The sequence below is a fragment of the Bos indicus x Bos taurus genome, chromosome 17 (assembly GCF_003369695.1).
Source record: "Bos indicus x Bos taurus breed Angus x Brahman F1 hybrid chromosome 17, Bos_hybrid_MaternalHap_v2.0, whole genome shotgun sequence".
Taxonomy (NCBI): domain Eukaryota; kingdom Metazoa; phylum Chordata; class Mammalia; order Artiodactyla; family Bovidae; genus Bos; species Bos indicus x Bos taurus.
This window is the reverse complement of record NC_040092.1, coordinates 60,184,501-60,210,258: the sequence shown is the minus strand read 5'-3', so window position 1 is coordinate 60,210,258 and position 25,758 is coordinate 60,184,501. Positions and strand designations below refer to the sequence as shown.

At 43.8% G+C, this 25,758-nt stretch overlaps 1 protein-coding gene across 6 annotated transcripts in view; it reads left to right on the top strand.

Annotated features, from left to right (window-relative positions):
- ZNF827 (zinc finger protein 827) overlaps positions 1-25,758 on the top strand; it is a 190,338-nt gene that overhangs the window by 99,707 nt on the left and 64,873 nt on the right. For all 6 annotated transcript variants that reach the window (XM_027567456.1, XM_027567457.1, XM_027567461.1 and 3 more), the window contains exons 6-8: positions 2,443-2,682; positions 5,117-5,171; positions 23,065-23,168. In XM_027567456.1, the coding sequence (XP_027423257.1) occupies positions 2,443-2,682; positions 5,117-5,171; positions 23,065-23,168 (399 nt within the window). The remainder of the gene's footprint in view (positions 1-2,442; positions 2,683-5,116; positions 5,172-23,064; positions 23,169-25,758) is intronic.

The following is a 25,758-nucleotide window of genomic DNA, read 5'->3' as shown; positions in this document are numbered from 1 at the left end:
CACTGGGCTGGCCAAAAATTTCATTCCAGTTTTCCCTTAGGACCTTAAGGAAAAACCCAAATGAACTTTTTGGCCAACCCAATATGTATCTATCTATCCATCCATCCATCACAAATGACCACCAACGTGGTAGCTGAAACCAACAGAAATGGGGGCCAGAAGTCTGAAATCTGAAGGTTCTAGGGGAGAATCTTTCAGCACTCCTTCCAAATTTCTATTGGCTCCAGGCAGTCCTTAACTTGTGACTGCAAAACTCCACTCTCTGTCTCCGTCTGTTTGGGCTTCTGTACCAGAACATCATGGACTGGGTCGCTTGTAAACAACAACAATGTATTCCTTGCAGATCTGGCATCTGGGAGTCGAGGATCAAGGTGCCAGCATGGTCAAGTGAGAGCCTTCTTCCTGGTTCACTGTCAGGCATCTTTGCCCTGTGTCCTCACATGGAAGAAGGGGCAAGGGAGCTGTCCGGGGTTTTCTTTACGAGGGCACTAACGCAGTGCATGGGGGATGGCTCCTCGAGACCTAATCACCTGCCAAAGGCCCTACTTCCGAACACTGTCACATTGGTGACTAGGCTTCGACATACTAACTCGGGGGTGGGAATCCCAGCATTCAGTCTGCAGCACAGTGTCTGTCCCCATGCGGCCTTCTCCACTGTGTCTCTGTCTCGTTCTCATCCGTGTATGATATGGACACCTGTCATTGGCTTCAGGGCCTGCCTAGGTAATCCAGTCTGTCATCTATCTATCTAGTCCTTTTTGGATTTTTTTAGGTTTTCCAGAATGCTTGAGTGTACAGTGTACAGTAATAGCTAACAAATGTTTACTGATTTGAAAGTGTGGCCTTTTTTTAAAGTGACCCAAATTAATGGCTGGGCTAATTGTCCCACCTTGTTTCCAGGGTGTTCTCTCATCAACGCTAAGGAACACATGTCCATAAAGACACTCTCGCCTTCCAAAGTAAATGTATGTTTCAAGCTAGAGACCAAATGTTCAATAGCCACACCCAAGCTAGAGCAGTCAGCAGGTTGAACTGTTATTATAACTTGTAGGATTGCTGTTTTCCTAAGTGTTACTCCTTGGGCTGCAATTAACTTCCTAGGTGGTCTTGAGGATTACTAGCTCCCATCAAGGTGTAAATGTCTCGGTTGCATCAACCCTACTTATTCTTTATTAATTTAGGTGCCCTGGAAAAGAAAGAAAAAAATATTGATCGGAGCTTTCAAAAGAGGGGGAGAAAATCATAGTATGAATGTGCTCGCTCTTACTTGATTCACTGAAGCTGAGTATGTTAGAAATATAAAACAAGGGCAGATATTTGCTGTGTTCTCTGTAAGTTCTAGAAGCAGCATGGCAGAGAAGAAATAGCGTGTGACAGTGCTTGCGAGGCTGCAGTCAGGAAACCTGGTTCTAGATCTGGGAGACATTCACCCTGCTTCTGCTGCCATTTGTGCGGCCTTGAGCAAGTCACTTGACCTCTCCGAGCGTCTGTTTCCTACCTTTTCCAGAAGTCAGATGAGTTAAACCAGTTTTCTATTTTTTAAAAAAATTGGAGTGTAATTGCTTTACAATATTCTGTTCATCTCTGCTGTACAACAAAGTGAATCAGCTGTATGTATACATAGGTCCCGTCCCTCTGGAGTCTCCCTGCCGCCCCTCTACCTCATCGCAGAGCACCGAGCTGAGCTCCCGGTGCTGCACAGCAGCCTCCCACCAGCTGTCTGTCTCACCCTCGGCAGGGTGTATATGCTGGTGCTGCTGCCCCAGTTCACCCAGCCCCTCCTCCCCACCGCTGGGTCCTCATATCTCTTTTCTACGTCTGCATCTCCATTCCTTCCCTACAGATAGGTTCGTCCGTAACATTTTTCTAGATTCCACATATATACGTTATTATATGATACTTGTTTTTCTCTTTCTGACTTGCTTCACTCTGTATGACAAGAGTTCTAGGTTCACTCCACGGTGCTACAAATGACCCAGTTTCATTCCTTTTTTATGGCTGAGTAACATTCCATTGTATACACCTCTTCTTTATCCATTCATCTGCTGACGGACACCTAGGTTGCTTCCATGTCCTAGCTATTAAAAATAATGCTTCAGAGAACATTGGGGTAACGTGTCTTTTTTTAATATAAATTTATTTATTTTAATTGGAGGTTAATTACTTTACAATATTGTATTGGTTTTGCCATACATCAACATGAATCCGCCACATGTGTACACGTGTCTTTTTGAATTACGGTTTTCTCAGGGCATATGCCCAGGAATAAGGATTGCTAGGTCGGTCGTAAGGTTAAACTAGAAGGTTTTCAAACTGTGTTCCAGTGTGCCACGGTGCTTTCTTCTTAACCACTCCCTTGTGGTTCTCTCTGTGATAAAAGACTGGGTTTGGTTCAGAATTAAGAAACTCTAGCATTTTTGTTCTTCATTCACCTGTTTGCAGCGGAAAGCTACAAGGACACTCAGATGGTGAAGATTAAAGAGGAGCCTATGGAGGTTGACATCCAGGACTCGCAGGTCTCGATATCACCCAGCTGCAATGTTGGCTACAGCACTTTAATCGGGCGAGAGAAAACGGAACCCTTGCAGAAGCTGCCAGAAGGCAGAGTACCCCCGGAGAGAAACCTCTTCAGTCAGGACATCTCCGTGAAGATGGCTTCCGAGCTGCTTTTTCAACTGTCAGGTACGTTTTCTTGCAGGAAAAAAAAAGTCAATAGTTGGGACTGATTTGAGGGAAAGCCACTCTAATAAAGTAAAAAAAACACCTGCATAGTAGGCTTTTTTAGACAGAAATCCATTTTGTTACTTTAACATGGATTCCGCCACTCAAATGAACAGTCCATCAGATGTTGCCAAGTCAAACTCCTGCCAAACTTTCTTTAATAAATAGTTAAGAATCATTTGAAATTAGAACTCTATTCAGTTCCATGCAAAAGATCCCTGCTGCATGGATGAAATATCTCACCTCTAGTTTTGTTTAGGCAGTTGATCTGATTAACAGCCTTTTTTTTTTCCTAATGTGCAAAAGATTAACTTCAGTTTACTCTAACAGTGGCTGAATTACCGTGAATTCCAAAGTAGTGTGATCGGAATTAATGAGATTTTACTATATCTTGCCCCTGCAAAAAAAAGCCAAGGAAAGGGAAAAGTAAAAGATGAAACTGTAAGGACTCTTTCCCCAGCTATAACCTGGTAGAACATTTTCTGTAAACCAACCTTTTCTACTTTGACTACTTAGAATTCAAAGTCTAGAAGTCAGTTGCTAGCTCAGCTAAATGTCTTGATAGAATAGGTAAGGGTCCTAGAACCTAAGTTGTTCCCTTTATTACCTCTTTCAAGCAGCATCCTCTTCATTGTTATCAAATTTAATGTGCTGTTACTGTTTGAATGTGATTGAGATGAATGAAGGAGACTCATGTAAGATTCAGACTTATATAGAAACACAGATACTTTATCTTTGGTCAAGCATTGGCCTACATACTAAAATTCAGGCATCAGTAGCATTTGTCACTGATGTTTCATGAACTCTGTTTTGCTATGACTTGCAGATTTAAAACACCCATTATTTAAATGCCACATTATTTAAGTGCTAACTTTTCTCCACTAAGAAAAACCCCAGAAAAAGGAAAGAAGCTAGGATCTGTATGCCATTCTGATAGCTCATTCTCTCGTTGGCCTTGTGACACTACCCATAGCAGTGAAGTTACTTGTTGGTGCTGAAGATGGTGGCTGTGGGTTCTCAAACAAGAACTGTGCTTGTGCAGAGCTCAAAGAGGTGGAAACAGTGAAGTCAGTGAACTGAATAGGCCATATAGTTCTTTGCAAGTTCCAAATATGCTCCACACATGCAAGATGCTTTTCTTTAAAGAAAGAAAAAAAGCAAAACAGGCTGAATGCATCTCTAAAAACAATGTAATTTTGTGAGTGATTTGGCCGTTCAGATTTGCAGAAGTGAGGCCAGTGAGGCTCTTTTCAAAAAGTCTCCATCTCCAGCAGTGCATTATCACGGTCTACTATCAGCTCAAAACTTTGTGTCTGAGAGTTCTCACCCTGGCGCTGTCACTGACCGCCCCGGTGACCTCAAGCAAGTCATTTAGCCCCGATTTCCTGCTCTCTCAAAGAACCCTGCCTGTGAATCCAAATTCACCCTCATTGTCACTGTTGAGTGGACAGAAAGGAGTCGTCCACACAAACATGTACACAGCAGCCTCAGACGAGTGTTTAAAAGCATGGGAAAGATAGCATTAATCTTTGTTTACATTTTCTCCCCGAATCCATGAGATTAGGGGTTTTTCGCTTGCCCTGCCGTTGAAATCTGAAACCCTTGTAGAGGTGGCCAGGTTTCCTCTGGAGACTTAAAAGAAGCCATTGAGAGCTGTGACAGTCAGAAGCCTCACATTTGAACTGGTTAGGGAAGACCAGAGGTCAACTTTTGTGCTCTTGAAAGCTAATTAAATAATTTCTGACAGCTGGTAGATACAGACCTCAAGACGGAGTAAGGGAGAGTTTACCTCCCCTCGTCTAATGATATTTTTTTGTCCCCTGTGACATTTATCAGAATAAGCGCTCAATGACTCTCACACCCAGAGGTCTTAACGACTGTTTTTATAGCCTGCCTCACAAAGGGGCCTGACAATACGGAATGCTTAAAGGTTGTCATCAAAGTCAGAAGCAGAACAGTTGCAACAACTGCAGTTTTCATGCTGAATCAGAGAAAAACAGACATTTTTCAGTTGGGGGAAAATATAATCGAAATAACTATCTTTGTGCACATCTGTGTGTGTGTGGGTGTGTGTGTGGTGTGTGTGTGGGGGTGTGTGTGTGGTATGTACATGTACTTACTGAGGCCTGATGAAAATCAGACACACGCTTGTACTTTGTTAATAACTCTTTCCCTTTGATTGGTTTTTAATCAACTATTTTGGTAGATGCTGTTGACATGCTTCTGTTGCCTGTCTTTATCAGTAAGACAGGAGGGGTTTGACTGCTTGAAAGAGAAACCAAAAGAAAACCACAAGAGAGAAAGAGGTGTGGAGGATGTTTCTGCTTCAGCCTTAAACACACAGATTAAGTCAGAGCAACCTAAGAGATGTCTGTTTCATTCTCTCTCTTTACAGAGAAGGTGAGCAAAGAGCACACTCAGAAAGAAAACACCATCCGGACGACCACCAGGTAGGCCACCGGGGGGTCCCCTCGGAATACCCGCTGTGGGAGTCATCAGGCCCACATCACAGTTTGAACAGCGTTCTTCAAACCTTTTTCTTTCACTGGGTTCAGAAGTCACCCCCTTTCCACCGTTTTGGGTTTGAACGTGGTTGGTGGAAACAGTAGGGAAAGCAAAGGACCCCAAGGGGAAAGACCATTCATAGTTATTAAACATCTGAGGGTGTCACTGTCCTGCGAGTTTTCCTTATGCTATTTTTTTTTTTAATTCCTTACAATGATATTGTGAAGTGGATACTTATTATCCTCTTGGGCTAAAGTTTCCTGACTTGAGGGTTGAAGCGGTGGCCAGACTGGGAGCTGGAAGCTGGGTCTGTGTCTCGGGGAAAACCTCACTCGGTTGGTAGACCGAGTTCAGCTGTGTTCCTCAGGAGCTTTGCGCTGCAAGCTGATCATTTGTCGCCAGGGACATCCCACCTTTTTAACTCACGGCATTGTTAGGAGAGCAAAAATGTAGAAGAAAGACAGTGCTTTCAAAACATGCAGGAAAACTGACATCACTAACAACTGTAGGTAAGGAAGCGTCCCCATTTGCCAGAGGAGCTTTCAGAGAAGGTTAGCCAGGGGGCTGCCTGCCCGTCTGCCACCCGTTCCGAGCCTTATAACCACCCAGATCTGAGCTGGCAGGCAAGTGCCAACAAGCGCAGACACCATCACTGGGAAAGGAGCTCTGGGGAGAGACAGTCTCCCACTTGGAAGGCTTTTTTTTTAATGTATTTTATTTATCTCTTGGACATGCCATGCTGCATGTGGGATCTTAGTTCTCCAACCAGAGATGGAACCTGTCCCCCCTGCATTGGCAGCAGAGTCCTAACCACTGGACCACCAGGGAAGGATGTTTCTCCCCCTTGGAAGGCTTTAAGTCAAGGCACTTTATTTCCTGAGAAAACTTAGATTCTTCCTTGTGGGAACTGTTGATGGATTTGGGGGTTTTAATTCTTGGGGCAGAAGATGTGACAGGAATCAGGCTCCGCGCATCACACAGGATGCTCAGAGTACACAGGAACAGTGCTCCTTTGAATCTTCACCTGAGCTGTTTCTTCTTTGTAATCCTGTGAATTGAAATGTGGGACTGGCACATATTAAACAGTGATTAAAAGAGAGCAGGGTATACAGTATATATACTATTAGGGACAGAATCTGCCTCTAGCAGAACCCAGGCGTGGGTATACAGATGGGAAACTAGTCTTGCGACCTGATCTGGCCTGTGCGTTGTGTTGGGAAATTGGTCTGGGTGGGTAGAGAAGTGATTTTGTCTGTTCAGTTGGATGCCCAAATAGGAGGTGTGAACTGCTGGACGTTCCAGACTGCCTTCAGCATATAATCTTGTTGTTCAGTCACTAAACGTGTCCAGCTCGTTGTGACCCCATGGACTGCGGCATCCCAGGCCTCCCTGTCCCTTCCCCATCTCCCGGAGTTAGCCCAGTTTCATGTCCATTGAATCAGTGGTGCTATCCAACCGTCTCATCCTCTGCCACTCTCTTCTCCTTTTACCTTCAATCTTTCCCATCATCAGGGTCTTTTCCAATGCGTCTGCTGTTCACATCAACTGGCCAAAGTATGGGAGCTTTAGCATCAGTCCTTCCAATGAATATTCAGGGTTGATTTCCCTTAGGATTGATTGGTTTGATCTCCTTGCAGTCCAAGGGACTCTCAAGAGTCTTCTCCAACACCACAGTTCAAAAGCATAAAATGTAATCTTAAGGCTATTTTTTAAATATCTATGCTATGTTCGTTTGTCTAAACACATGAAATTGGCCAGATTGGTAGACATCAAAAGACAGCAGATTAAAGATAATAGGAGTCAATTTTAATTTGCTTCCATAGGCTTCCTGAAGTGTCACAGATCAGGTTCCCTAGACGCAGAGCCTGAGACAGGATTCTCATATGGGTGTGCTCTCAGGGCGACCTGCGGGGGTGCAGTGGGTTGGGAGAGAAGGGGAGCTGAGCGAGAACGGGGTGTGAGCTGGGTTCGAGCTCCAGTTCCCTTCCACGGAGAGTTCTGAGACATGGATTGCACCACAGGGTAAATCCTGCCTCGAGGTAAAGGAGCCAGCTCTTGGTACCCCCTTATTATCTACTAATTCAGCAGGGAATGTGTGGCCCCCCTCTCCAACCACGAGGGTGGTTCTCGCTGTGAGCAGCCAACACGCCCAGCACCGCGGGGGTGGGCGCACCAGTGCATTAAAGGTGACCTGGGCAGGACCCCAGCTGCGCCTCCTTGGAGGTTTCCGGCTGGCTCTTTAAGGCGGCATGATGATACTTATGTAAAGGAAAGGTATGCTGAGAGACCTTGTTACGGCATGCTCTTCAGATGTTCCCTGGGAAGAGGTAAGAGGAGGTTTGAACTCGCCCCAAACAAGTGAAATATGCCTCATAGCCTCAATTCCCTTGGCTGGAGCTGGAACATAATTATAGGATAGAAAAGACGTTTTTTTTAAAGCCATTTGGCAAATATGAAGCAATCCTTAAATTCTCCTGTTGCTGGGAGATTATGAGTAAGAAGAAATCCAAATCAGATCTTTTGCCCAAAGCAAAGGAAGAGATGCTTCCTATGGGCCCCCCACCCCACCCCATGATGTAGTGTTCAGAAATCAATGTTACGGGTTTCTCGGTTTATTGTTCTCTGACAAAATCCTTGGTGTGTTTTTATTTTTCCTTTGAGTGGGCAACTTGCCCAATTAGCCTCTCGTCAAAGAGATCTCTTTTTTTTTTCCCTTCTCACCTCATTACTTAAGGTGGAATAGAATCAAGCTGCCTTGTGCCAAGAAATCCTCTATAACCTGAGTTACTGATAGCAGAAATAACGAAAAAATACTAGTTCTATCTCTTCTTTTTTGATTCCTGTTTTAGAAAGAACTATGTTTTTTATAAGAAGTTTGCACAAGATCAACTAATGGGGGTTATGTTTTAAGGTATGATTTGTGATACTTTCCAAAACGATTTGCATCAAGCCTCCAAATTTCCACATCTCCTGATTTTTTTAAGTACTAAGTGGAACATTTGGTTAGTTACCTGATTTCCCATGTTTGATTTCCTAGAAGAAGCTGACCATCCAGAAGGATCACTAATGATTGAAGTCAGAGTTTGGAGTTGTCCATGTTTAAGGGTTCCTGGACACATTTGAGATGCTTTACTTATGAAGGGCAGCCCTGGATGCTGGCCTCAGTGCAGTATTGGGATCAGGCACTTCCAAATGCCAGTGGTTGCCTGAGCCCCTCTACACGTTGGGGTCTGCTCTTGAGGTCTGGAGATCCGGGAGAACCAGAGGGCAAAAGAGATGTGCAGTGCTGAAGAAAGAAACTGATTCTCTACAATTCTCTCCCTGTCCTTTATCAACCCACAACTTCCACCACAGTTGATTATCATTATTAATCTTCACTGCAATTGCAACCACAAGAACAGAGGGAAAGTGTAGCAGCCCAGGGTGAGACACTCCGTAGCTTGGCATTCTGATGTGTGCTGGTTTACCCAGGCTACAGGAAGCCCATCCCATAAAGGCTGATGACTGCACCCCTCTCCTCATCCAATCCCCCCTCATCACAGCTGTCCATTGGCAGTTCTCTTTGTCGATATCTCGATTACAAGATTGGAGACATGGAAAGAGAAAAGTGATGTTAGACAACATTCCTTGTTCGCTGTTTCATAAAAGAGGTTTTAGGTAAAGCCAAGGGTTGAAACCAGTAACTGTCAGGTTTCTGGATCACTGACTCTCAGTCTCATTGTTCAAAACCTCTTACAATGGAAAATTTCAAATATAGGCAAAAGCAGAGAATGTCCCCAGGATAGAGTTTAAACAATTAGCAGTTCATGTTAGTTCACGAATGTTGTCTCATCCATCCCTTCGTTTTGTTCTTCCTTCCCCTAGATTATTTTGAAGCAAATCCTAGACAACATTTAAAGAACTAGATTGAAAATGTCTTTTTAAAAAATCATTCTAATAACTTAGACTCAGCCACTTAAATTAGGATCATCTTCCGAAAAGCAAAGGAGAAGACAGTCCACCAGGGCACCCCATGTGGCCAGCCAGTGAAATCAATCTGCTTAGCAGCTGGGATTTTGGATCGTGTGGTCCTGCTCACCCTTGCCTTGACCTTACCCTTTTTCCACGCGTGTCTGTGCCCTCCCGGGGGCACCTCCGTTGAATCAGTCCTTCAGTTGGAGCTTCACTGGAAGTGCTAAAACAGCAGTTCTTCTGCCTGTCTAACCTTAGAGTGGAGAAAATTCAATCTAAGTGTAAAGAAGTCTCTGCGTCCCCTTTGAGATAGCGCATGGCATTCTTAATGCCATTCTGCCTGACAAATGAGATGGGTCCACGTGGACCCAGGAGAACAGAAAGACTGGAGGCTTAAGAGACTAATACAATCTTGATTTTTCGACTTCCTTTCCCGGCACAACCCTAGGTTCTGCCGGGAGCAGATAACCAGCTAATACGATCATTTGTAGATGAAAATATATGAGGCATGATATCATAACCAGATCCCAAAGTTTAATGGAATAAAAAGAAGATCTACATCTTCTGACATGGACCATCACCCAGCCAGCTGCTGGATAAGATCGAAGTAGGAAAATGGAACCCTAGAGTAAGAATCAGATAGCTCCTGGCAGGTGAATTGGACATGCTTGACGTTGTGTTACACCATGAACTGCAAACAATGGCTGCCAAGAACCTTCTCTTGGTTATTTGTTCTCTCTTCTCCGTTAATAATTCAGTGTCCATGGGGATATCAGATTGCAGGCCTATGAGAAAACCTTCTCACACCTGGCTTGCTCTGCTCCAGGAGCCAGGAAGTATTTACCTGAATAGTTTTTTTTTTTTTTTTTTTTTCCCCCTCCATTACTAGATGAAAAGCAGAAGTGGGAAAATCAGAAAGGTAGAGTCAGATCATGCTGTGCCAACCAATATTTAATTTGCCCAATTTTCAGAATTTGAAATGCGGGCTATTTTTCTGTGATTTAGATAAAGGCACTTTACAGTGTTTACTAAAAAACATATGTACTTGAAAGTGTCCAATATAGAATTTGCCTGGGTGGTGGTTTGCATGCCTGTCCTTAAATATTTATGAGTCAGTAATAGAAATTGCACAAATTTGTTAGAGTGCGATGCACTGCTTCAATTTGTGCAATTTCCCCTTTTCGTTTTTTAAGAGGCGTTAAGAGAACAATGTTCCATTACCTTAGAAAGTAAAAGATTACAAATGAAGAACACTGGATTACACGGAAGCAATTAAGAAAATAAACAGGAAGCAGAACAAATGAAATTGATATTTGAGTAGCTCTGCCTATAGTTGCTTTACCCTTTATATTTTCTGACTTTAAAGGCATAGAACTTTGTTTCTGAAAAATGAAAATTGCTGCTAATTTCATGGAGTCCCTTTAGTTAAGACTTTTAGTGTTTTTTTGGTCAAGTCAAGGCTGTGGGCCATTGCAAATTTTTAAAAACACCCTTCGTCAAGACACTGCCATCTACTGGAATACTCTTAATAAATATGCAAATCTGTGATGTCTGTGATGTTGAATACTGATCCACCCCCAGGTAGCGCTTCCCTTATGGCTCAGCTGGTAAAGAATCCGCCTGCAATGTGGGAGACCTGGGTTTGATCCCTGCGTTGGGAAGATCCCCTGGAGAAGGGAAAGGCTACGCACTCCAGTACTGTGGCCTGGAGAATTCTGTGGACTCTATATAGTCCATGGGCTTACAAAGAGTCGGACACGACTGAGCGCCTTTCACTTTCACACCCAGATAAGGTACCTCTGTTCAGTGCACAGCTTGCACCACTGTCTGTAGCTGCCCTGACATAAAGGTTGACTGCAGTGTTTTCCATTGGCGGTCCATCTTTTTCAACTTTTCTTTTGAGTTTTCATTTTTCCAAAGAAGTTAAAATTCATCCTTAAACAATGGGTTCTTTGTTTTGAATACATAGAGCTGCAGACTACTTTGTGCCTTGCTGCCCTTTGAGATTTTTTCCCCTTCTTCCTGCGCCAAACCTTCCTCAGTCCTTTTCTCTGTTCCTATACACCGTTGTCCTGTAGGTACCACGCTCTGCCATTCTTCCTCCCATCTGTGACCTCTCCATCAAGCCCTTATAGTTGAGACACTGTGCTCCCAGGACTGCTAAAGTAGTGTCAGTATGGAGAGGCAAGTTTCAGTCTTCCTTTCAAGGATCTGAAGAGGGCTGTGCCTTTCTTTTCTTCCATTTCTGTGGTCTCTCTCATCTTTATTTCTACTGGCTTGCAACAGTGTTCTGTGTGTGGAGCCCAGAGCAGTCAGGAAGGAGATGTAAATCTACGTCTCTGTAAGTAGACATCCTTCTTTGACAGATCACACACAGGGGACATGTGCCATGTGGCTCAGGCACCACCTTCCCTCCTGCTCTTCTAATCTGGGGTTTTCCCTCAATGGTCTCTCCATAGCTGTTACTAGAAATATCTCCAGCAGTCCGGGATTGACGTCTGTGGAGGGGGCAAGCCCTGGTGGACAGCACAGCAGCCAGGGGCCCGTCCACATTTCACGGGCATTACAGTGAAATGGGACAAGGGCTCTTGCGTCACTGCAGGGAAGACTGAGTTCATCTGTGCTCTGCTCACCTCGGCAGAGGCTCGTTGTCCTCGTTCATGTAGCAAGTCGGCTTCCTGCGGGAGAGCCGGCTCCTTCCACGAGCTGACATTTCACAGATCTGGACATGCAGGTCCACTTCCGTGGTTGTGCCTGGCTCCGGCTCCCCGGGGTCTGGCCTCCCTGTCTCCACCACCGTCGACAAGGCCTGGCATTGTGCTCCTTGTCCTGAGAAGTTTCCTGGCTCAGCGGTGGATGAATGCTCGAGTTGCAGCAACAGGCATTGTTCCTTGAAAACTTGGTATTAGGTTATACGGGGTAGAAGCCTGCCTCTAGGATACACTTAACTAGAAGTACTTTTCAGAGAAGAAAATTTAAAAACATTACCAAAATGTAGTCTTCGTAAAATACCCTACTTTTCTTCTACAATATTTTAAACAGTCTTTTTCTTCCATGACTTTCAGCCTTCTGCAACTGAAGTCAACTGATATTAAAGGAATCAGATTTTAGATAACAATTTCCCTTGCCCATGTCTTTTACAACTGTTTCAGTTAGATCATCCTTGGCTTATTCTTTAAAAGACTAAGAGTATCTTTAAAAAGAAAGAATTCCAAACTGTAAAACTTAATCATTTTTTAAGTTTTAAAAAATAACTTTTATTTTCAGAGACTGTAGGAGGCCATAAAGAAGAAATAATAACCACTTATAATCAATCCTGCTACCCAGAGGCAGCCGCTGACTGCTAGGTTGGTTGTGTGTATCCTGGCTGAATTTTTATCTATTCATAGATGTATACTTTCCTATCAAAACTGGATCCTACCATATGTACTGTTTATAATCTTCTCTTTTACCTAGTAATGTATTTAGAACTTCTTTTCATATCAGTAGACATAACCCAATATTATTCTTTTTAATATTTGCATGTGCCCTAATTTATTTAATATGTCTCCTTAATTATTGAGTATTAAGGGCTTGGTTTTGTTTTCCCAAGTTGTTGCTAATATAAACAATGCCAGGATAAACTGACTCAAGAAACATGCACAGTTTTCAGGCTTTTCTATGAATTGTCTAATTGATTTTCAAAAAGTTTGAATTAACAATTTTACTAGAAGCTAATGAGAGAGAGAGAATATTTTAAAGGTCTTTGATTTATCATTAAAAAAAATTTTTTTTACCAACTGGAAGGTTAAAAATTATATCTCATAGTTAAGACCTTTTCATTTATTGATTTCTGGTGATATCAAGCATTTTGTTCATGAGGAGGCATTTTTATTTGTTTCTTTTTTTCAACTTTTCATTCATTGTCACGTTTTTCTGTCTGGTATTTGGTCTGGGTTGAACTTCTTGTTTGATTGTTGATATTGATTTTTTTTTATTATGAAAAATTTTAAAACAAAGCAAAAGAAATAATACAATAAACCACCATATCCCCACCACCCAGGTTGAATAAATATTTGTTACACTTATTTCACCAGTCTTTTTCTCCTTATATTTTAGATCACATCCAGGCATGACATTCACTCTCACATTCTTTGAGATATCTATCTCTAAAAACTAAGGGCATCTTCTGCAATACCATTGCACACCTTATAAATTAACAACACGTTTGATTGGTTTATAATTGCTACGGAGGTTCAATTTGATTGGCATTAGCCAAGTATACAGCCATGTCAATGAGGAGGAAAAGGAACCACATCTTGGCTTTCTTATCACCTCCAAAAATTAAAGAAAATTGGGGGTCTGTATGGGTCGGCAAATGACGGAGTGACTGGCTCTCCATCTGCCCACAGTCCCCTTTGGATACCCACTGAGTCTGCAGTGCCAAGTCTCAATCTGTAGATAAATGTGATTCCTTCAAGTTTTACTCACTGCAGTCCTTCTTTCTTTGAAAGTGCGTGCACCCAACATGATGAATGACCGGCTTTCTCGGCCTAGCCCATGGGGGTCATAAGAGGGCTTCTCTCATGCACCCCTTTTCAGCTTGAATAGGGAGCGTGCTGTTTCAGATGTTCGGGTTGTCCTCAGGTCAGAGACTCGCGGTTATTTCTCATCTCAAGCACTCTGCTCCACCCACGTCCCCTGACCTGCCGCCCAGGGTTCTTTTACTCAAATAAGTAAATAAATAAAATTACTTAAGAGTAAGGGTCCTCGGGAGGGACTGTGTACATGAATACCATTAAAACCTTGTGTTCTTTCATTTTACATTACCTTTTTAACTGACCTCAAAGAAGTTATAACAGGGAAACTGGCAGTGACTTTTCTATCTGAAACGTTGATATCTGGGCCCATTTCAGAAGAAGCAGCTAAGCAATCTCATCCAAAACGAAATGAAGGTCCAAGGGAGCAGTTAGGATGACCACATAGCTTCTGAAGTGACATATAGATCACCAGACTGCAGCAAAAGGACCTTACCAAGGTTGCTCAAAATCCTCTTAAAAAACCGGTAGAACTAAGCAGTTATTATATTTCAAATACCATCATTTTATAAATAAGTTATAAAACATAGAGTTACATAAACCTATGCACAAGAAATAAGAAGCATCCCTTATTATAAATTATTAGCAAATACCCAAGGACAGTACCATTTGAGAAAAAAATAAGCACTCCCTAAAGAAAATTGCATTAATCATGAAAATTAAGTTGGAAATGAAATGTCATTTGATCATTTTTTTAAATGGCATATGTAAAAATAAAGTGTGGTGGTGTTTTTGTAGTTGTGAGCATAGTTTCATGCAAGCTAGTCCAGCTTCTCAGAGAGTTTCTTCTGACCTTAAAGTATTTGAGGAAGTGTTGAGAAGATAGTTACAACTAATTGAGATAGTTCCCCTTATCTTCAAATAATTCTTTCTTTTTCGATATGTTTGAAAGCTTTTTTAAAAAAAGAAACTACGATGCTCTGTGTTCTGTGTCAATGACTGTAGCCTATTGTTTGTTGGCAAGGTCTCAGTTTTATTGAGAGAAAATGTTTCCGGTTTGTTTTCATTTCCTTTGGTTTCATGACCTATCAGTGGAGATTCCATATAGAAGTTGCTGGGATCCATTTCAGTCTGCAACATTCATATTTCACATGGTCAGAAAGTCCTGGAACTAGAGTAAGATTTATTCTGGGAAGAATTTAGCCCGTCGGCCTGTCTCTGCTTGAGGCTTCCGGAGGCATAGAGGATTGTGTCCTTGACTAGTGCCAGCTGCTCATTTCAGAATATAAACGTAGCGAGTCACTCTGGGGAATATATGTCTCAAGGTCTAAGTAATCCAGTAATTCAAGGTCTAATTAATTAAATAATTCATTAATCTGATTATCTTTAAAATACCCGTAAAACAGTTGTAGACAAATAAATGGAATTCCAGTTCTTAAAAAAAATTAACCTGATATATCAATGCAGAAAACTAGTAGTTCAGTGTCCTGACCTGCGAGCTGGGGCTGAGTGGAGATTGAGGCAGCGCTGTTACCAGGAGGGGCTTAGGGCCATCTGGCGAGGTGGCCCCGGGGCAGGTGTGTCCTGGGAGGCAGTTTGTGGCTGCAGAGAGAGCTTTGCCTCCCACAGAACTTTTCCACCCCAGAAGGGGGCTTCTGGCTCTCCTTTCACAGTATATAACTTCTCCAAAATATCTAAGTCAGATCATCTGGTCTTAAAATTTCCTTAAAATACAGCAAAATAAAAATTAACTAACATTCTTTTGGACATATTTTACCCAGCTCTTGGGGAAAAAATCCAGAAGCCCTGTTACGTTACGTGACACATAGCTGAAGAGATCATTAAGTACTTCTACCAGAAAATAGTGGCTTGGCTTCCCTGGTACCTCAGGCAGTAAAGAATCTGCTTGCCATTCAGGAGACCTGGGTTTGATCCCTGGGTCGGGAAGATCCCCTGGAGAAGGAAATGGCTACCCACTCCAATACTCTTGCCTAGGAAATCTCATGGACAGAGGAGCCTGGCGGGCTGCAGTCTGTGGGGTCACAGAGTCCGACACAACTAAGCACCTAACATTTTCACTTTTCCACTTGAAAATACGTCATCTATTTATACTGATGGAAGAAACTTTTGTCTATGTGTGGATTGAAGGCAGACTATCCCTTCAGGATGACTTGCCCAAAACTCTTACATTGAATAGAAATAAGTAGATTTATATTCTATAAAATAATCCTGAAATAAGTAGATCCTTATAGATTCTGAGGACAAATTCATTACAGAGCAGTCTTTTTTTCTTGCTTAATCATTGTTTTCTATTTGCTATCCCCAGGCTCAATCCTTAAAGTCATTACTATTTCTTTTAGAAGGAAAAAATTTATTTCTTCTCGGTTGCTCCTTTAAAATTACAGTGCCATTTCTAAGCTTGAATTTTTCCTTAACGCTGTCTTACCTACTGTATCCATCTTCTTTTCCTGTTCCTTTCTGCTTTGTTTTGCTATCATAATGGGAGTGAGAATTCCCGGTAACTTGTTGATTTCAGTGGTGGCCCACAGGGACTGGTTTGTAAGTAGCTGGGTCTTCTGTTTTGCATGAAGCTGAGTTCCCTGTTGGCATTCATATGTTAAAGGTGGAAATATTTGTGCCACTTAGCAAAATGTATCACTATTTAGGGCTATAATCTTTTATGGACTCTTTGATTATTTGTTTTAAATCTTTTCTTTTTGCAGCCCTGGGCTGTTGACCTCACAGCCCATGCCATTGAATGCCTGGAATTGTCCAGTCACAGTAACACCAGTGCCCTTTCATGTTTAACGCTTCGATTTTCTGCAGGAGAAAAATCAAAATATGCATTCATTGTCCTTTTTAGTTTTGTCCAGAAAAGAAACTTGAATAGGACAAACATTTTTTTCTTTTCTTTTTTGTAAACATTAGTATTATTAAAATATTTATTTATTTAGCTGCACTGGATCTTCGAGGCAGCATGCGTGGTCTTTAGTTGCAGTACACATGCTCTTTTAATCCAGTGGCTAAGACTCTGCATGCCCAGTGCAGGGGGCCCAGGGTTTGATTCCTGGTCGGGGGACCAGATCCCATATGGCGCAACCAGGAGTTCACATGATACAATGTTTTGTCTTTTCTAAGTAACATAAGCCAGGAAAAGTCATGGAGGAGTTGGACAGTTCTAAGTCTATACCAGCAGCTTCCAGATGCAGTGTCTCAGTATTCATCCAGTATCTATATGAGGTAGCTAGTCTTGGAGTGACTTGTCATTGTGTGAGCCCAAAAGGGAGATGAGGTGGTAGATGGTGATGTTGTTAATTGAGAATAAGTGATGATTCCTTCCCCCACAAGGCATTAGCTCCTCTACCAACTTTTTACCAAAAATATGAACCAGAAATACATCATCTTCTGGATACCTTTTGCCTTTTTTCCACTTCCTAAAGTCTTTCTGTTGGAGGGGCTTTTTCACAGTGAAATGACTAAACGGAGTTGAAGGGAGAACTGTGCAGCATTCACAAGCCAGCTCCTTTTCTTCTGGAAGAACAGTGACCATCTAAGCAGTTGAACAAAAGTGCACACGTGCCTCAGAGTTGAGTACACTATAAAGTCTGCAGTTCATTGTTTTCCTTCCTGAAAAGTGCAGACCCGGTTCATTCTGTGTTAGGCAACCTCTTGGGCCTCCCCTCTCTGCCCACCACCCTCTCCCACCATCCACAGACCCTGCAGCCTGAGCGAGGGGCCAATTTGTCCACCGCAGAGCTGGGCATCTGCTGAGAGCAGATGGGCTTCTGCACTTTGCAGACCCTGCGAGGCACAGAAGGAGAAAAGGGGCTTAAGGACCACCATCTCCACATTCTGAGAGTGGCAGTGCTTGGAGCTAAGCTACAAGTACAGTGTCTTCTGTCCTCAGAGCACCGGCAGAGTTAAAGACGACCAGCACCGTTGTAGATCTAATCCCGTTAAGCCAGCCCATGTTATACAAGGCACACTCCCAAGTTTAGTTTTCCCTTCCTTCTCCTCTGCCTGAAACATGGTTGCCAATCTAGGAGACTGCAAGATGAATATACCGATGTCAGTGTGGCCGTATCTCGAGCTGAGATAGAGGTTTCCGAACACCTGATGCCTTTCTTACGCCTGCCTCTTCGTTTGGGCGTAATGGCAAAGATGAGCTTGCCCTGAGAAGCAGTGGGTGTAGGCAGCCGGGCATGTTTAGGATTGCAAAGTTGTAGGAACGAGGACCCCTTCCAGGGCCCGAAACTGGGCTCTTGTCTAACACGCAGAAATGAATTGTCCGAGGAGACACATATGCTGACAAAGCAAGAGATTTTATTGGGAAAGGGCACCCGGGTGGACAGCAGTAGGGTAAGGGAACCCAGGAGAACAGCTCTGCCGCGTGGTTCACAGTCTCGGGTTTTATGGTGATAGTTTCTGGGTGGTCTTTGACCAATCATTCTAATTCAGAGTCTTTCCTGGTGGCGCAGGCATCGCTCAGCCAAGATGGATGCTAGCGAGAGGGATTCTGGGAAGTGGACGGACACGCGGTGTCTCCTTTAGACCTTTCCCGAACTCTTCCGGTTGGTGGTGGCTTATTAGTTCCGTATTCCTTATCAGGATCTCCTGTCATAAAACAACTCATGCCAGTGGTTACTATGGTGCCTGGCCAGGGTGGGCCATTTCAATCAGTGTGCTTCCCCTAACAAAGTGATCAGGCTTGGCTTGCAGAAGTTTCTTTAGAAAAAGAAAGTTTTCTTTCCTATAGAAAAGGGGCATGTCTTCTCTTCTAGAGAGAAGTAAAAATTAAAATCCTTTTCTTGTGTTCTGTTTCTCAATTGAAAAAGCCTTTCTTTGGTTCCCTGGGATCCTGCCTACTGAAATGGTGCTCCCATCCTCCCTCCACACCCCCTCCTTCTGCTGTCTCTTCCTTTTGTCCTGTTTGTTCCGAGAAGAAGCCGTGATTCTGTATTGTTCATGCATTCCGTAGACGTTAAGAGATCAAGCAAAAGGCCGTGTAGCCCAGCTTAATGGGCAAGGATGCAGAATGCAAGGCCCATGTGCCTAAGTCCAGATCCCGTCTCAGCTCATGCGCATGGGCAGCTACTTACCTTCTCTGTACCTGAGTCTCTTCATCTGTAAAATATGGATGATAGTAGTAACAATGGTCGTAACCTTATAGGGTCCTTGTGAGGATTCAGGGAAGTTAATACACACAAAGCACTTTAGAGCAGTGCTAAATACTTAGTAAGTGATGTGGTGTTAGTTGCCATTCTTTATTGAGCATGTACTAAGCTCAATTTTATTGAGCATGTACTAAGAACTTTGACATGAAAAATCTTACTTAACCCTTTGAAAGTAAAAAGAAAGTAAAAGTGTTAGTCACTCAGTCGTGTCAGATTCTTTGTGACCCCATGAACTATAGCCTGCCAGACTCCTCTGTCCATGGAATTCTCCAGGCAAGAATACTGGAGTGGGTTGCTCTTCTCTTCTGCAAGGGCTCTTCTGACCCAGGGATTGAACTCAGATCTCCGGCATTGCAGGAAGACTCTTTACCATCTGAACTACCAGGGAAGTTCCTACTTAACCCTTTACAGCTCACCTATGAAGACGATATTTTAAAAGCTCTTTTCCGATAGTGAAACTGAGTATGAGGGAATTCACACTAGTGGTCCTGTGTTTTGGACTCTGCACTCTCACTGCTGAGGATTCAATCTCTGATCGGAAAACTAAGATCCCACAAACCTCTTGGCGGAGCCAAAAAAAAAAAAAAAAAGTAACTGAGGCTAGAGAAAGATTGTTGACTTAGCAAAGTCACTTAACCATTAAGTGACCAGTATGGAATTCAGACTCAGATCCTTCTGATTCCACACTCAGTGCTGAACCACAGCACTCCCAGTGTGCATGGATCTGAATGCCGAGCACTGCAGAGCGATCTGGCCTGAGACTGATGCTCTGTTAACGAGGCATCTTCTCTTTCTAGATAAGATCTTACACCAGGCTTCAGCTGCCTTGACTTGCCGAAGTTTCTCCATCAATTCTTTGCCCCTCACGTTGCCAGTCCTTTTGTGCTTTTCCAGTATCCAGCCTGACTCCTTTCTAATTCTCCGCTCCCTCAGGAGAAATCTTTTCTATACAGAATAAAGCTGGCCTCCAGGGTAGAAAATTATTTGGAAGGCTGTTTCCCTCGGCAATTGACTCAATTTCTTCTGAGCAGCTGGGTGGTAATAGGGCTTCATTCCACACCTGGCTGGAAATCTGGAGAGAACACGTGAAGATGCAGAGCTAGCAGAACCTAAGACGCTCTTCCCAGCATGTAGCGTGGCACCCTCTGCTCTGTTCACCCCCAGACCTTTGGGGTTGGTCAGAAATGTTGCTGTGGCCTTTACCTGACCTGCTGCTTAAACAGGTTTTCAGCCTGCCTGTGTCGAGGCCACCTTGCAGTGTCGGCCACCAGAGTTACCATGTCCCATGTGGGCTGCTCCTCTGGCCACCTGACTCGTGTTCTCCAACTCGCCGGACAGAGCGTCCTGAAACTGAAATCACATTTCATGCGCCCTTGCTTAACACACTGGCAGGTTGACGAAGCTGTCATCCCTGCTTGCCGTGAGCCCACCCCACCGTGGCTCTAGCCTCATCCCCTTTCGTAAATTGGCTTTGTTCTCTCATTGTGCAGGGGACATGTCCCCCGCCCTGTCCTCGCCCCCGGAACCCTGACAGCGCTACTCTCCATTCAGCTGTGGCTTCTGCAGCTGTTCCTGTCCTTCCAGGCCAAGCCAGACCCCCTACTGCGACCCCACGCCCCTCTCTTCTACAGCCTAGTCTACTCGGAGTGCCCACACAGGTCTTCGAGCCCCTCTGCTGTTTGCATCTGTAGCCCGTTTTGCTGATGTTATCTTTCCAGTGCCTGGCACACCCAGGTACTCACCAAATGGTTACAGCAACACTGATGGAAAGAAGGCAATGCATACCTTTCTCTGTGGCAAAAAAAGGTGATATTCCTAGATACCCTGAGGGGCCCCTCTTGGGATTCTTGGTGTCCCCTAAGGAAGTGTCCACATTTCAGACCAGACAGTTGCATGAGCCTCCTGAACTCTCAAGTGCCAGGCTCATTCCAGTGTAACCAAGGGCACATTGCCTGATCTTTCCCCTGTGCCCTTGGGCCAACTGGTGGTTGTTCCCAAGTGATGTTCCCAAGTGACCTGTCCACCCGGATGTGAAGGTGTCATTGTCACCTTGTCTAGAGGCTTCAGAGCTAAGGAGGAGGGAATCGTGAACTCCCACACTCTGGGTCTGACCAACAGTCCTCCAAGGGCTCCACCTCCTTAGAAGTTCTTTGATGATTAACCAGTCATCCCAGCAGCTCACTGGGATGAGCTGGTGGAATGAGTCATCCCATCCCGTCCACTGACCCTTCATTATCAGAGCAACCTTTTCTTCATGCGTTTTATACAAGGAAACTTTATACTTTTTGTTGATTCGTAAGGAAAGGGTAATTAACTTATGCTCCCCTGGGGGCTAGACAGAGATACAGATACAAACAGCTTATGTTGATTGAGCACTTACTGTTTGCCAGACACTGTGAGAAACACATTCAGTGGACTAGTTTGCTTAGTCCTTGTTAGTAGGTGTAGATCTGTTCTCTTTCCGCTTTATAGAAGAGAAACGAAGGCTCAGAAAACATAAGTGACTTGTGCAAGGTCACACAGCCATCAGTGGAGGACCTGAAATCTGGACCTAGATCTGCTTGCTCTCGAGTGCACACTCTTAGCTCCCACGCTGCTTTGCCTTCCTCGGGTTTTAGGGTCACTTGCAGGTTATGAGATGTTTGGCATGAAGCAGCATGTCTTCCCGCTCCCCATCACTGACTAGCCTGTAGCCAGGTCACTTTCTAAGCCTATTTAAACTGTTTTGTGTTTAAGATGTAAATAAAAAGCGTGGCACACAAAGTTGCATCAAGTCTAGCCTAATAGTCCTGTGAAATTATATTGTTAATTGTGTTTTACTTTTAAAAGATAGGTATGTCTTCCGTTTTTATTTTGATGTTTCCTTCTTAACGTTTAATGAGTTACCCATGGCTGTTGAGCATGTTTAGAAAAGCAGTATCAGTCATGGGGGTCCTAGGCTTGTGTGCCCCCAGATACATTCCTTCCTCTGATCTACAGTTTTGCAGAAGCCTGATCCCTGCTGGCTGTGTGCCTCTGACTTTTCAGCCAATCAGAGCCTTTGGTGGGGTGAGGGGCGGGGTTTCAGAAAGAGCCTGGGTATTTGCCTTCCTCCCTGTCTGCCCCCTGCAGCAGCTGTGGTTCCAGCTTCCTGCTAGGCAGGCTCACCTTGCCTCTGGCTTCCACCATGTGACCTCTTCCTTTTGTCTCTCCAGCCTTAAGATGGTGGTGGCTTCCTGCTCCTCCTATCTCTGGGCTGTACTGTCTTCCTCTAGGAACCTTCCACTCCTGTGCACCCAGTTCCTCCAGTGAAATGTTCTCTGTTGTAAATAAATAGGGCTTTCCTTTCTCCATGCTGGACTCTGTTGTATGTTCCAGTATTCTCACACGTGATTGCAATGCGGTTTGTTTTGGATGCATGGAAGATGGATGATATGATTGGGTTAAAATCCTCCGATTAAAAGAAGCCAGAGTGTTTGTGTTTACTGTGACTGAGGTTTAGGAGGGCAAATCCCTGCCCGGGGTGTCTGGTGTCTAGTTCTGGATGAGTCACTAGGGGAGTTTAGAATCACTCAAGTCAGAGCCTCAGTTTCTCGGAAAATCAAAGTGCTCCTCGGGGTCCTTCCCGGCAGCCCCATTAGCTGGCTGTAACTCCTTCCACACCAAAAGAGTTGTAGGATGCACACTCGAGTCCCTGTGGGGACCAGCGAGTCATTTCCGTGAGTGCGGTGGGCCCTGACTCCAGCCATCTGCCCTTCTGAGACGGGCCGTTAGTCCCCCAGGGACCAGGGGACAGCATGTGGGTGAGCTGGGGCCGCTCAGTCTCCGCCCTGGAAAGAACCTCAAACGGGCTTTTCTGACCTGACCCAGGAGGTGTGTGCTTACTGAGGCACAGCACACTCACAGAGCATATAGTGCAGAAGTACAATATACTGCTCAGCTGTCCTGACTGTGGGTCTAACAGTGTTTCAGAGATGCTGTTTCATATGTTCACCTTAAGTGTAAAACCAGTAGGCAGAGTATACAGATGGCACTTGTCTGATGTAATATATTTTATCTTTCTTCATTTTAAGCACAATCTTGTATTCTCTAAACACCATTAAAAAAAAAAAAAAAACTTTATCTCCCATTTGTTTGTGTGTATGCATATATATTGGGGGCCTGGGTATCTGAAATAACTGATTTACTAAACTTCCCTCCTCCTCCCCCACCCCCAGCCCTTTCTTTTCAGAAGATACCTTTAGACAATCACCATTCACCTCCAATTCAAAAGACCTGCTGCCCAGTGAATCTGTGCTTCACGGAAGAATATCAGCTCCAGGTATGGAAAGACCGTTGCTTTTGCTTCTGCTATTGGTTGCTTGAAAATTACTTTTCTGAAATGCGTGGGTTTTCAGATATGTTCAGCTCATAGGTTCAAGGTATTCATATGAAGCTTGGTTTTTGAAAAGAGGGAGAAACTCAATTTAAATAGCCACAAAAGTTTGTTAAAAGAAAATGCAGACAGTAATAAGGCTATTCTTTTTCGCTGCAGGAGCTTATTGTTCTTGACCAGCTGATGCTTCATTTGTAGAGTGAATTCCTTTGAAAGAGCGAAGTATAACCTGGAAATAATCTGCTGTCAACGTTGTCAGTATTTTAGGCAGGCAACCGGGAAGATAGACGAGGGCGAGGGCAAGACTGCTAATCGCAGACAGGGAAGGTCATGACCCCGGGGGAGTGTGGGCCACCACAAAGACCTCTTTGGTTTCCATGGCAGCAACACAGCTTGTTAAGACGGTCTTGTCACCCAGATATCTACTCTCTTCTTAAAGGATCTGCATAGATCCGTCTCCTTCTCCCTTTTGCCACCTCAGCATCAGTGCCCAATTTCCTCGTCGTGCTTCCTTTTTCATTGCCCCCTTCCATAGCAGAAGGACAGATGTGCTTGCTCTCCTCTTACCAACAAGCTGGCAATCCCTCAGGGCTTCTGTGTGCCCCCTTAGGGTTGTCATGAAATGAGAACGTTTGAGAACCCCTGTCCTGGATCCTGCCCTCCCTACCCACTCCCCGTTACCATCCCAACACCAGACCAACAGCCAGGAAACTTTCAGCTCCCGGAAACTGAGAGAATTGCAGAAGCTCTTGGTGGCCTCTGCACCCATCCATTTGTCCAGGAGAAACACACAAGGCCGTGTGTTTGCAGAAAGGGCTCACAGCAGGGTGGTTGGCTGGGAATTCCCACAAGAGTAAAGTCCAGGGTCCCCCTCACATGCAAGGAACCCATGTCATGGATGCAGACGGCTGCAGAGCTGAGCGTTTTTCATTTCAGAAAGAGCCGAGTTGCATCTTCTGAGACTGGCTCATGGTTGTTGGAAGTGGTTCATGACAAACCATGGGGAAGAAGCCACTCTTTGTCATTGTTTAGTCTTGTGGTGGCAGATCTATTTCTCCTCATCTCCAAAGGGTCCCGGTACCTGCAGGCTTGTTAGCCTCTCAGGGCTATTCAAACGCCATAAGTAACATGCTTACACAAAAACATATTACATAATACCTGGTTCTAGAGGTGGAAAGAAATTCTGCTTAGTTGATGTCTTCATTCTCAAACAGGGGCTATTTGAGCTACTGTTTACTTCCCACAGTGTCATTTTGAATAGCTATCTCCCCGGTCCCCAAATTATCACCCTGCTGTTAAGTTGATGGATTGTGACTTTCTAATGTCAAAATAACTGCCTAGGAATTGCCTGTCAGAGTGCTGTGACCCATACAGCTAGCATCCTGTGATGTATATACAAGCCCTGCATTGCTGGCTTAACGTTTGGCTTGGCTATATTTTAAGAAGGGTTTATTAGTCAAGTTACAGCTAGACCTCAAAGAGTAATATGTTTAACTGTGTGTGGTGTGTTGAGGGGGAAGTGGAGAGCTTCCTGTGATTTGCTTGACAGACTTTTATTACAAATTAGATAAACTCTCACACTTTAAAAAAGTTAACTCTTATTTTGAAGGGAAGAATCAGCAACACTTGGGTTTTAAAAATGCAAATCCACATTCTGAGGGATAGCCCATCTCTGCTCTTGAAAGAGACTTTCTTTAGGCAGAGGATAAGCAAAATGACTATATTTAAATTTTGCCAAAACAGACCATTAAAAGCGGGCCTTTTGTAAAATATGCTGTAGACATGGAGTTAAAATTAAAAAAATAAAAATGGTAAAGACAGCCTGGTGACCACAAAGTTCTCAGTATCTGCTTTGAATGATATGCTTTGCTTCATATGAGGTATGTGTCATATCTCTTTGAAGATGTGCTTTGTAAGAAAAGACCTTGATAATTTGGACTAATTGTAGAGAAAACCAATCTAAACAAAGGATTTTGCAGTATGGAGACTTTTCAAGAAAACGTGTCTTTGACATCTGGACAGTGATAAGCGGCCATTGTACGCCGCCTACTTGAGCTCCCCAATCCCTTACCCACAGTTCTGAAAGGAACAATTTTTTGAATAAGTTGCTTGGTGGCAAAACCTAATGGAAGGCTATTTATAGCCTTTATGTATTATGCCAAGGGTGAAATTCATACATTTTGTTGCAGAAATATCAATGTGCTTGATGATGAAGGCCCAGTGGAGTGTAACATAAAATCATGTCTTATGTACCACATTATCACCCAGAAATCAGAAGAAGTGTGAATCCCAAAATGTGTCAGACCTCAGAGGTCTCAGATAGATATCATAAACCTACGTTTATTCTGGGACTTTGATAAGTGCAGTGCTGGGAACAAAGAAATTTTGAAGCTACAGTTAAAGATCTTAAGATTCTAGGGTATAAGAATCATAAATTCCTGTAGAAAATAGAAGGAGTTGCCCAGTGGAGATGCTCTAGTACCAGGATAGCATTGTTAATGAAGGCCTGTTGTTGTGGTTCAGTCGGTCAGTTGTG